The sequence below is a fragment of the Selaginella moellendorffii genome, unplaced genomic scaffold, assembly GCF_000143415.4.
Source record: "Selaginella moellendorffii unplaced genomic scaffold, v1.0 SELMOscaffold_4, whole genome shotgun sequence".
Classification (NCBI taxonomy): domain Eukaryota; kingdom Viridiplantae; phylum Streptophyta; class Lycopodiopsida; order Selaginellales; family Selaginellaceae; genus Selaginella; species Selaginella moellendorffii.
The window spans coordinates 2,875,936-2,888,253 of record NW_003314265.1 but is presented as its reverse complement, the minus strand read 5'-3'; the positions used below and the strand labels follow the sequence as shown (position 1 = coordinate 2,888,253).

The window sequence follows — 12,318 nt, the reverse complement described above, 5'->3', positions numbered from 1 at the left end:
TTGATGCCACTTATAACATAGCTTTTCATTTATAATAAATATTTATTATGTTTAAACCAATTTTTTATTTAATAATGTGTAAATTAATATAGTTTTAAACTAAATTGTAATGAAAACATGTTTTCATTTATTTATAATAATAAATATAAATTACAAGTTTCTTTTAGACATTTTGGCTTGTTATTTTTTCTAATGACATTACTTTCTTTATTCTGGATATATTTTCTTGATTAAATGGATAGCATTAAATTTAAAAAACCATAAAGTTTAGCTTTCTAAAATTATTTACTATTTTGTTTTACTGAAATTGACATCACAATCAAAGTTATATGATCAGTTCATATACTAATATGAATTTAATATGCTATACATATCTATGGAGCATTTTGAATTAGCTTCAGACAGATGATATGTGGCCAAAAATTGAAGACTTTCCTCGAGTTCTAGATATTACCACTTGTGATTTTGTAATTCTAGTTTTGTTTGCGCTTTTGTGATAAAACTGGCATAACGAAGCTATTGTGCAAAGATATGCTCTTGCTTTCGACAAGGCATTGCCACAGCCTCCTAGAAATGTCATGCAAAATTGAGCACTTGATCAAAACCATTTGCTCAAAGAAAAGCCCTGAGAGAAGAAAGAAGTAGCCAAGCTATTCATGGAAAAACAGAAGAGGAGCTATTGTCTCATGCAAGAGCAAGCAAAAGAGGATGTGTTCAGGAAGAATGCAAGGAACAGGAGGTTTTACAACATGTGAAAGAACTGCTCAACCAAAGTGTGCTTGCGAAACTTGATGCGCTCGAGGCACAGGTGGCTGTAGAAGGCAAGCAGGTGGCTGCACAGAACATTAAGCAAAAGTAATGCGCGCTCATTGCTGTAAGGGCAGTAGCAAAACCAAAGGTTGAAGGCCTCAAAACTCATGAGCGTGAGCTCAGTTTGATAAGAAGGTTGAGGCTCTCAGAAATGAGGTTCACGATCTCAGAGCTCAAACTGTGGCTTTCCAGGCCAAGGTTCTCAACCTCAAGACTGAGCTCACTGTGGTGTTCTTTGTCATACTTCAATTTACATAAATTTTTTGTCTTGCTATCTTTTCTCCTCGGTTGTCTACTTTTTGGTGTTTTCTCTTCAATCTTAAGACGATTTTGCTGCTGAAGCTACCACAATTCCCTTCCTTTTTCTTTTTTGCTACTGATTTTTCTAGCTTGTAAATTATAGTTCAAGGAGATTGCAATCACGCCACTACATTCTCAGGTGGGTAAACTCTTGAGTTCCCGCACAAGAATTTTAGATCCATAAAAGAAAACTCTTGAAGAACAACCACATGAGAATCTTTCAACAGCACTATATCATTGGGATGAAAAGATGTTAAGTTGCAAAAACTTTCACTAATTATTTGCAAAAATGTGTCATTTGCGAAATGAAAAAGCTTGAACCATAGTTGTTATGGCATAGCTAAATAACTTGTCTGTATTTGTCAGCAAACGAAGCTCACGAGATCAAAACGGCTGACTACAATTTGTGGGTCTCATGCACCCCTGTAAGGGGCTAATGAATGAAGGAATAAATACAAAGTGGTCAAGCTTAGCAATTTCGTTCATAATGACACCTCTAAACCACTCTTGTGCTAATAAAATACACGTTTTGCATCTCTCTTCTTGGCACATAAGGATGAAAGGATGAATTTTCATTGCTCAGTTGTTTTGCGTGCGTTTGTGTTTTTCTTGCTTGGAAAGCTCTCTCTCTTTCGTTTGAGCGCCTACATTCCAATCCAATCCACAGTAGATGCTCGCAAGCGCCAGAATTGGTCCCGAGTTCCCTGGCTCCAGATCGAGCACAAGCTGCTCCGCCGCTCGAATCGCCCGCCCCAGATCCCTCTGGATCCGGCACCCATTGAGCAGCGAACCCCACACCGCGCCGCCGGGCACGAATGGCATCGCGTCCACCAATTCCTCCGCTCGCTCGATCTCCCCGGCGCGCCCCAGGAGATCCACCGCGCAGCACCAGTGATCGCACGAACTCTCGATCCCATAGTCCGCTTGCGTCGACACGAAGTAGCAGACCCCTCGATCGAGCTCCCCGGCGTGGCTGCAGGCGTCCATCACCGTGATCATCGCGACGCGGTCGGGGATGACGCCCGAGAGCTCCATCTCGCGGAAAAGCTCCAGCGCGCGCTCGGGATGCCCGGTCTGGGCATATCCGCCCACCATTCCGGTCCACGCCACGACCGTCCTTGACCGCTCGGGAACGCCGATGAACGCCTCCCAGGCGCGGTCGATCCGCCCGTTCTGGGCGTAGAGGCCGATCATCATGGCGCACGCGAGTGGATCCTCCTTGTCCGGGATCTCCCGAAAGAGCGGTTCCGCCATGGCGACCAGGTTGTTCTCCGCGGCTGCCGAGAGGACCGAGTTCCACGCCAGGCCGCTCCAATTGGGCATCCTCGCGAGCGCGTCCCTGGCTCGATCGAGCTCGCCCAGATGGATGTAGCAGCCCAGGAGTGCGGCCCACGAGACGAGATCGTGCGTGGGCATTGCGTCGAAGCATCTCTTCACCCCCTCGCGATCGCAGCGCTGGGCGTGGGCGTGGAGCATCGCCGTCCAGGAGATCGTGTTCCTGGCAGCGTTGGGCATGGAGTCAAAGACCCATCTCGCGAATTCGAGCTCGCCGCTGGCGCCAAAGGCCGAGATGATCGAGTTGCACGACACAACGTCGAGCTGTGGCGAGCGATGGAAGAGACGCGCGGATTGATCCAGGTCTCCGGCTTGGGCGAATGCGAAGGCAATGCTCGTCCACGATGCCACGTCTCGCTCGGGCATCTCGTCGAAAATGGCCTTGGCCTGCACGATCCGGCCGCTGCGAATCAATCCCTGGAGCATCGAGTTTGCGGCAACACGGTTGTGCTTCGGCATCCGCCCAAACACCCCCTTTGATCTCTCCAAATGCCCAATCCGGGCATACGATTGGAGCAGCGCTGTCCAGGTCGCGATGCTGCGATCCACGCTCGCTATGAAAGCCTCCAGCGCTCGCTCGGTTTGGCCGGCAGCGCCGTAGCAAAGAATGAGCCCGACCCACGACCAAGAGTTCGCCTCCGGCATTGAATCAAACACCTCTTTCGCGCGATCGATTTGCCCGAGCTGGGCAAACGCTTGGACCATCAAATTTCCAGACACAGCGTTCCTCTGCGGCATTCTATCAAAGTATCCATTTGCTATGCTTGTTTTACCTTCTTGAAGGAAAGCAGTGATCACTGTGTTCCAGGAAACCACATCCTTTTGCGGAGTTTCTTTAAAAAGCGTCTTTGCCTCGTACAGATGCCCGTTTTGGGCATATGCCGCGATCAAGATGTTCCACGAGATGGCATCGCACTGAGAAATGGAATCGAAGACCTTCCTCGCGTTCTCGACGCTGCCACATTTTCCATACATGATCACGAGCTGATCGGCAAGGAACTTATTCGATCTGTGGGCTGGGCAGGCCAGGAGCCGGGAGTGGACGTCTTTGGCCTGGGCGAGGTCCTTTGCTTCGCCGCAGCAGCGGATCAGTGAAGCGAGCGTCTCCTTGGTAGCTGCAGCCGAATTGCTGCGTGATGCCACCAGCCTCATTGACCAGCATTGTCGACTGAACTAATTTCATGATTAGGGTTTAAATTTAAGAGATCCAGCAAGAAATGCAGATCCACCGGAATAGGAATGTGGCAAAATAACTCACACTTGCACTAGGCTTAACACATTTTAATGACTAATTTAAAAAATATCTAAACTGTGGTAAACGATAGGTAATGGTACTTATGCAGATTTTAAATGTTTCAAAGTTCTGTCACTGTTGGTATGTACAAAATACTATCAGTCTTTAAAGAAATTTATTTTAAAAATTAAATAGTAAATGAAAAATATTTAAAATAATAAAAACAAAAACAAATTTAAAACATAAAATTTTTAAATAATTGTAATGAAAACATAGTATGAATATGGCTCATACTCATACCATGTTTTTATTTTAAGTGACACCATTAAATTAAAATTATACAAATAAATATATAAAAGTAGCAAAATTAAAAAATTAACTTCAAAATAAAAACATTATATGTTCCACACTCCATCACTACTTGTATATTATAGAAATCTATAAAATATTATAAGGAGTATAGGGTAAACCTGATCTTGCCAAAAAATAGATTTAAAAATATTTTTTTAAAACTCAATAGTAAATAAAAAAAATTTCCACAAATAACAAAAGAAAAAACCTTATATTTATAATTAAAAAAACTGCATATCAGAAACTTTATTTTACTTAAAATAATAAAATTATCATATTCTTAATTTATGTTATTTTAAATTTTACATTTACATCAGAGAAAGATAAAGTTTTACACTAAGTAAAAAATAAATGTATAAAAACAATATTTTAATGATAAAATTTATTCTTTATAAATTAGTTGAATAAGTTTTATGGTTTATGTGAAAGTTATAAAAATAATGAAGTTATTAACATTTCCAAAGTGGATAAATTTTAAAATACTCAGTTGTAAATAAAAAAGCTGTAAAACCTTTATATTTTTATAAAATAAATAACAACTAAGAAAAAAAAAAACTAAACCTTTACAAAAGGATTCCAAAAATTACACCTAACATAAAAAAAACACTATATTATAGAATAATTTTAATTATTATTTATCTTATTTTGTGCTTATAATTATTTTTATTTACTGGTAAAAATAAATAATAAATTAAAATTTTATTATTAAAGAAAGTAAAACAAAAGTCGCGATACTGGGAGGAAAGATATAACTTTGGTCATGGACTTGCATTATCACATTGGGCTAGTAAAGATCCCCCCCGAAATTTGGTTTGTACCTAACAACCGTCACCACCACAGTTTGTGCATAAAAAATAATATTTATTTAATTATGATTCTATATAAAATAAATAAATTTTAATTAAAATAAATTATTTTATTTTATTATTTTGCATTTTAATTGTTTTTCTTAATTAGAATATTTTTGTAAATTATAATATTTAAAATAATTAAAATTTCACAAATTCATATATTTTTTAATGAAGTTGAAAACAATTATGGCTTTATTATTGTTATTGTAAGTGTCCATAACTTTATTACTCCATTTCTTTATAATAAAAGTTCTTTTAACACATAAAATAAAAAGTTCATTCTATTTAAAAAAAATTATAAAAATGATTAAAAATAAAATATTTTTAAATTTAAATTTAGGGCTAAGTGTATGGCTACAATGCCGTATACTTATATTAGCGTAGTAGGATTTTGGTAGCTGTTGGATTGGTTTCAATTCAGACCACTCACTTATGTATATAAACTAGGGTTTTTGGGCTAATTGATATGCACATTTTTTATATTTCCTTTATATATTCCAAGCACTCACATTGGTCGAGGTAAGGGTACTTTTGATTGTACTTGAGGAATGTTTGGATTTAAGATTTTAGTTTAGATCTAGCTTTTGCATCGTCTAGATCTAGCTTTTTTCCATTTCCTTTCTTTTATTATTTTCTTTTAGGATTTTGGTTTAAATCTAGTTTTTTGCATTGTCTAGATCTCCATTTCCTTTTAGCTTTTTATCATTTCTCTTCTTTTGCTTTTTCCTTTTTGTTCATCTTTATGGCAAATCTACAATCTTCTCCTTTGACTTTGGAGCAACAGTTGGTACAATTGTTTGATGCTATGCACTTGCAATTAAACAACCAAACTCAGTTGATGGCGGCATTCACGGCACGTGGTACAACTCCTCCTACTCTTGGTGCCAATCCTCGCATTCGGCCAGAGTTCTTTTGTAAGAATCCTAGGGATGATGTGTATCATTGGTTCGATCACTTCACGGTGATTGCCACATATCATTCTTGGGATGATGCTCGACATTTGTGTGAGTTTCCTACGTATCTCCAAGGAATGGCATTGTAGTGGTACAATGGTTTGAGCACAGCCACTCATGAAGATTGGAGTGTTCTCCCAGACATCTTCAAACGTACATTCGGACATGTCGACAATTGTGATGATGCCTTCCAACAATTGCATCGTCTTCGCCAAGGGCCATTTGAGTCAGTGATGCAATTTGGCGTTCGTTTCCGAAGTCTTTTGCTTCGTGCGGAGCCAAATATGTCGGAGCGGATCAAGCTAGGAATGTTGTGGCTAGCACTTCGTCAAGATTTTGTCGAACTTGTGCATGCACTTGCTCCCACCACCCTTGACAATGCTTTTCGCTTGGCACAATGTTATGAGACGTTGTCTCTTCCACTTCTTGCTGCCCGTCCTTTAGCTCCACTTCCTATGGGTGATGATCTTGTTCCAATAGAGGTTGATGCTGCTACTGTTCGAGTCCAAGGACAAGGGCGAGGATGTGGTCATGGCCGTGATGTTCGCTATTGGGCGTGTGATGAAGTTGGTCATACTTATCGACGTTGTCGGCATTTTCCAGATTGGCGATCTCCATTTTCTAGGTGGAGACTTTAGCGTCAACAACATCTTATTGGTGCTGCTGCAGTGGAAGATCTGGACACCGAGATGCATCCGGGAAACAAAGAGTCACGTGAGTAACGGAGGGACCTTGCGTGAATAAGTCAGTAACCCTTCCATCTTCTTTCGGGAGTATCATCAAGGGGTTCACTCGGCACCAATTCATCAAGTGTTTACTTTCCAAGCTTGTTTTTATAACAAAAGGTCTCCTATTATTCTCTCTGTGTTGGTTGATATAGGTTCGAGTTTATCTTCTATTGCTCAACCTGTTGCCACATGTTGCCGTCTACACTTGCGTCGTGCAGCAGAATTAGTTTTTATTCTTTATGGCAATGGCTGTAAAAATGCATGTGCACGGGATGAGGTGGACTTGGTTGTGTGTGTGGGCGATCTCAAGCTTGAGTTACAGTCATTGTGGGTGGTGGCGAATCAAACTTTTGACCTCATTCTTGGTATGGATTGGCTGCAGCACAATCATGCCAAATGGGATTTTGAGGCTTCTCCCCCTTGTCTCATACTTCCTTATGTTTCATCCATTCCTTTCACTTCCATACCTTTTCGTCCCTTTATTTCTACCTCTACTTCCATTACTTTTGTTCCCCACTATTTCCTCCAATGTTTTTGTTTTGTTCTGCTCTTCCCTTTTTCAATCCCTTCGGCAATCTTTGTGTTGTAACGGTTGACTGGCTCATGAAGGAGTATTCTGATCTCTTTGACTTTGACCTATCGTTTGAGGCCAAGATTGTTACATATCACCGATTCCAACCAGGGATGCTCGTTCAATCAAGATTTTTGTTTGTCATCGGTCACCCAAGGAAATCAAGATTTTACATGCAAACGTCAAGGAAATGTTGGAGAAGGGTGTTATTTGGAAGTCGCAAAGTCTTTGGGCATATGAACCTCAACTTGTGACAAAGCCTGATGGGAGTATTTGATTTTGCATCAACTATCGTCCGTTAAACAAAGTGATGATCCTGGATGTATACCCTCTTCCTCACATTGCTAATTTCTTGGATCATCTGGGGTGAAGTCGTTGGTTCACCAAGCTAGATTTTGCTTCTGGGTATTGGCAAGTACCGATGGCCAAAGAAGATATTCCTAAGACTGTTTTTCATACATCATTTGGTTTGTACGAGTTCTTGGTGATGCCGTTTAGTTTGAACAATGCTTCAACAACTTTCCAGCAGATGATGGACAAGGTTCTTTGTGATATGCCGGAAGTGACTGCTGATTTCATTGATGATGTCTTGATCCACTCGAAGGGGATATGGGAGGAGCATGTTCGTGATGTTTGTAAAGTGTTAGATCGGCTATGGGACGTTGGTTTAAAGCTAAAGCAGTTGAAGTGTGTGTTTGGGTCCAAGGACACAACTTATCTTTGGGTATTATATTTCTTATGAGGGTTTGCAAGTTGATCCTAACAAACTTGTGGCTATTTTAAAGTTCCCTACTCCGAAGTGTGTGAATGATATGCAGTGCTTTTTGGGCAAGGTGTAGTATATCAGTCGTTTTGTGGATCATCTTTTTTATCACACTACACCGTTGTGAGCATTGTTGAAGTCATCAACATCATCTTTCATCTGGTCTTTAGATTGTGAGTGGGCATTCGTGGATATCAAAAAGCTATTAATGACTCCTCTTGTTTTGGCATATCTTGACTACACTCAACCTTTTATTTTGCGCGTGGATGCTTTTGATATTAGTCTTGGGGGTGTGTTGCTGCAAGAAAGTCCGAGTGGGCCTAGTCAGTGCCATCCTATTGCATATAAGCCGTACATTGCAACCAGTAGAGGTGAACTACTTTATGATAGAAAAGGAGTGTTTAGCAGCAATTTGGGGTTTCAAGAAACTTCATACATATCTACATGGTTCTCAGACGTTACTTGAGGGTGACCATGCTGCTGTTACTTCATTATTGAAGTGAAAGAACTTTGTTGGTCGTACTGCTCAGTGGGTTTTAAAGCTTCAAATATATAATTTTGATGTTGTTCATCACCCAGGGAGTTCTATAGCTGATGCTGATGCCCTTTCTTGAACTCCTCTTCCTTCTCTACTTTCTTCTCATGTTTTTGATAAGACTGTTGTTCTAGCATTTGATTTTTTAGACGAGGATTCTGTGCTATTAGCAGTTGCTATACTTGACGTTCAGTGTCCACAAGGCGCAAAGCAAGATCTACCTTCTCTTAATGAAGTTCACAAAGCTCAAAAGACTGAGCTGTGGATTTAAAGGCTTCGAGATGGGTTTGCATCACTTGTTGATGACTTGCCATTTTGGCATTTACATTCTTAATATCGCATTGAAGACAGCCTTCTTTATTTTGTGGGGACGGATCCTAATGATCATTTATAGCTAGTGGTGCCTTCTATCTTTATTCTGCAATTTCTCCATGCCTACCATGATTCTCTTGTTCTAGGTGGGCATATAGGACATCATTGTGTGATCAAGAAGCTGCACAGGTCTTTCTATTGGCTAGAGATACGACGTGATATTATCCAGTATGTGCGTAGCTGCATTTGGTGCCAAGCTCGTAATACTCCCCCTCGTGCCGTGGAAGGACGATTGGAGTCAATTACAATTTCCTGTTTGTTTGAGTTGGTGGCGTTTAATCTTATGGGACCTTTTCCACGGTCAACTACTGGCAATGAATATGTTATCATTGCTTCTAACTACTTCATTCATTAGGTGGAAGTTGGTGCTCTTGCTAGTGCCTCTACAACTATTGTTAGATACTTCCTCCTCAATCAAGTGGTATTTCAGCATTCTTGTCCAAAGCGGATTCTTTCGGATAATAGTCCCACATTTATGGCTGAGGCATTTTATGTTTTGACGTCTCGGTTGGGGATACACCACACTTTTACGAGTGCTTATCATTCACAATCAAACGGTTTAGTGGAACGGCTCGTTTAGACATTCAAAGGGATGATCACGAAGTATGTGAACTTTCAGGATTCGGATTGGGATGGTTATTTACTGTCTCTTCAAAGTTCTGTTGGTGCTTCACCATATAAACTTCTATATGATCATGATCCAATATTACCAACGGAGCTGGGTTTACCTTCACAATTGCCACGAGCTGCCGATGCTAGGTCATGGGATTAGTATTTGACGAACATTCTTCCATTTGTCCGAGTAAAGTCTGCCGAACACTTAGACCATATACAAGTGGGACAACAACGATGTTACATCATCCACCTCCGAAATATCAAGTGGATGACTTGGTGTTAGTCCATTTTCCCCATCTTACAGTACATGGTTTATTTAAAAGGCTCCTTGCTCAGTAGAAAAGACTATATCGAGTGTTATGGCAAGTGGGACCACAAGTTTATGAGGTTTGGCATGATGTCCAGCAAGTCAATCCTCCAAAGATTGTGCATGTGCAACAGTTAAAATGCTTCATATAAAAGGATCAAGAGCAATTAATACCACCTATAGATCTGCCAATGCCTCCTAATGTTCCTCCAGATCCCGGCCCATCTACAAGAGAACTCTGATGGTCTTTCATTATTCTGAGAGGAAGGAATGATGTGAGGGCTAAGTGTACAGCTACGATGCCGTATATTAATATTAACGTAATGGGATTTTGGTAGCCGTTGGATTGGTTTCAATCCAGATCACTTGCTCCTGTATATAACCTAGGTTTTTGGGCTAATTGATATGCCCATTTTCTGTATTCCCTTTCCATATTCCAAGCACTCACAAATCAAGATTTAGCTTTACATAAAACAGTAACTTTATGGGTGGATATATATATATATGAATATATTATAATCATAAGTGTATATTTTTTACTTTTAAATATTAAAAAAAAATTATTATTCTGTAAATTTTAAATTTTTAAAATACTTAAAATAGAAATATGGTTAAAATATGAGTTATCAATTAAAAGTTTAAATAGATGCTTAAAAATAAAGATTCATAAATTTTACATAAAAATATAATTAAATATTAGTGATATTTGTTTGAAATAACAATAATATATCATGAGGTAGTCAATGTCAATATAGAAAGTGTGTAATGAGTAAAAACTTGTTTACATAACTAAATTTATAAAGATTAAACTTTTTATAGAAAAACTAAATAAAAAATAACTAACTAGTAGTAAGTTTGGGATATATTGTAAAATTAACTTTTACTTTTTTTAAAAAACATTCATTAATTATCTGAAACATATAATAGTTGCTAAAGTTTTAATTTCAAAATTTTCTTATGTTTTTTCCATGTTTTATCTCAATTTGTTATTATGATATTTCTAAATATTTATTTTATATAATTTATTTATTTAAATTTGTAATATTAACAGAAATTATAAGTAATATAATATTGTTAAATGTTAAAGTTTTTTATTACATTCTAAAACTCTTTTATAATAGAAAAGATTACTGTTGAAAAAATAATAATTATTCAATTATTATTTTATTGAATTGTTTTGAATATGGCAAAATGATACACAATTTCGGATAAACATGTCAAACTTTGACTAAATAGTTATTCCAATCAATTAATATGTCTTTATGCATAATAATTTATCAATAACCTCATTAATCCTAATTTAACCTTATTGTATTAAATAAAAATCTCTTAATGTTCAATTTGTAACAATCATTTTCTATTAAATGTTTTATTGTCGGACAGAGAAAAGACAAAAATTTGGCGGCAAAGAAGAGCCCTAATAAGATGAACACCTCTAGGGCAAGGAAATCGCCCAGCGACAAGGCGGCAGCATGGAAGGCCAAGGTGAGTGGCGCTTTTCTTCATAGCTCTCACTAATTTCTTCGGTTGTAGCTGAGAGAATCGTGCTTGATGCGCATGAACCACCACAGGAGCCAGCTGCTCTGGGAATTGCGATCGCCAAAGTCTCAAGAACAGGTGTGGCGTGACTACCTTCATTTGTTTTCTATTGTTTTCCTTCTTCTTTGTGTTTTCCTTGCAGGTGATCAAGGAGATTATGAGCAAGGAGCTGGAGAACATCCGGATTGGAGGAGAGGACGGCGATGGTGACATGCTCTGGAACTATTCCTCTGCTGGATCAAAGTCGCCGTCGGAGCTATCGCCACAAGAGTACGAGGATCTTATGCTCGCAATGCAAGCGGTTTTGTACCAAGGCACGTATCCTGAGCAGCAGCAGCACGGTATGGATTTTTAATTCTTGGAACGACAACTTTGAGCTGAGATCTAGCTATAGACGATCTCGAGGACTACGAGAAGGCGACAGCTCTCGAGGATTCCTCGTTGGCCAGTCTTTTGGAGCAGAATCACCAGGTTTGTCGAGCTTTCTTGGCTTCCCTTCGAAACGTTTTGCGATTTCAAGTTCTCTCGCAGGAAAATGGTGTACTTTGCCCGCTTTGTCGGCGAGGATTCCTGTTGGACAAAGAAAATAGCATCAGATGCAGCAGTAATGGCTGCCTGGACTTGGGAAGTCAGCGCGACAAGCTCAAGGTGAATGAATGATTTTACCATTCAGTGCATAGAACTCGATCGAGAATGTTTGTGCAGGTGGGAGTGGAATTTGTGCGCATCCGGTTGGCAGAGCTGATGGATCAACACTACAGCTCGGGCTGTAGCAGCCAACCGGTCTTCACCTTCAAAGACGAGTTCCAGAGCCTGTTCATTCTGTGCAACTCGTGTGACTTCTTCGAGGTTGTCGTATAGATACATAGGCGAAAGGTGTTTTATACAGGCACGGGTGTTTTTCGCTCGCACGCCGGAGCAGGAGATTGATCATCAAAGGCCTCAAGAAGAGAATTTCCTTTCTCTGGAAGCTTCGTTTTATAGCTGGAGATGAGATTAGTATGTGTATATAATAAAGTTAACGCTTGCGTCTCAAGAAGCAATATTTCGGGAC

The 12,318-nt window shown here is 39.5% G+C and overlaps 2 protein-coding genes across 2 annotated transcripts; one reads left to right on the top strand and one right to left on the bottom strand.

The window, feature by feature from the left end:
- Window positions 1-1,689: 1,689 nt before the first annotated feature.
- On the bottom strand, window positions 1,690-3,183 carry LOC9654832 (pentatricopeptide repeat-containing protein At4g02750). The gene has a single exon (XM_024669027.1). The coding sequence runs from the start codon at window positions 3,181-3,183 to the stop codon at window positions 1,690-1,692; it is 1,494 nt and encodes a 497-aa protein (XP_024524795.1).
- A 123-nt stretch (window positions 3,184-3,306) lies between these two features.
- Window positions 3,307-12,307, top strand: LOC9653983. Its single transcript, XM_024669026.1, has 9 exons — window positions 3,307-3,312; window positions 3,470-3,608; window positions 3,789-3,820; window positions 11,109-11,210; window positions 11,259-11,342; window positions 11,407-11,605; window positions 11,659-11,735; window positions 11,796-11,912; window positions 11,970-12,307. The coding sequence occupies exons 1-9, from the start codon at window positions 3,307-3,309 to the stop codon at window positions 12,123-12,125; spliced, it is 912 nt and encodes a 303-aa protein (XP_024524794.1). The 3' UTR covers window positions 12,126-12,307.
- Window positions 12,308-12,318: the final 11 nt, after the last annotated feature.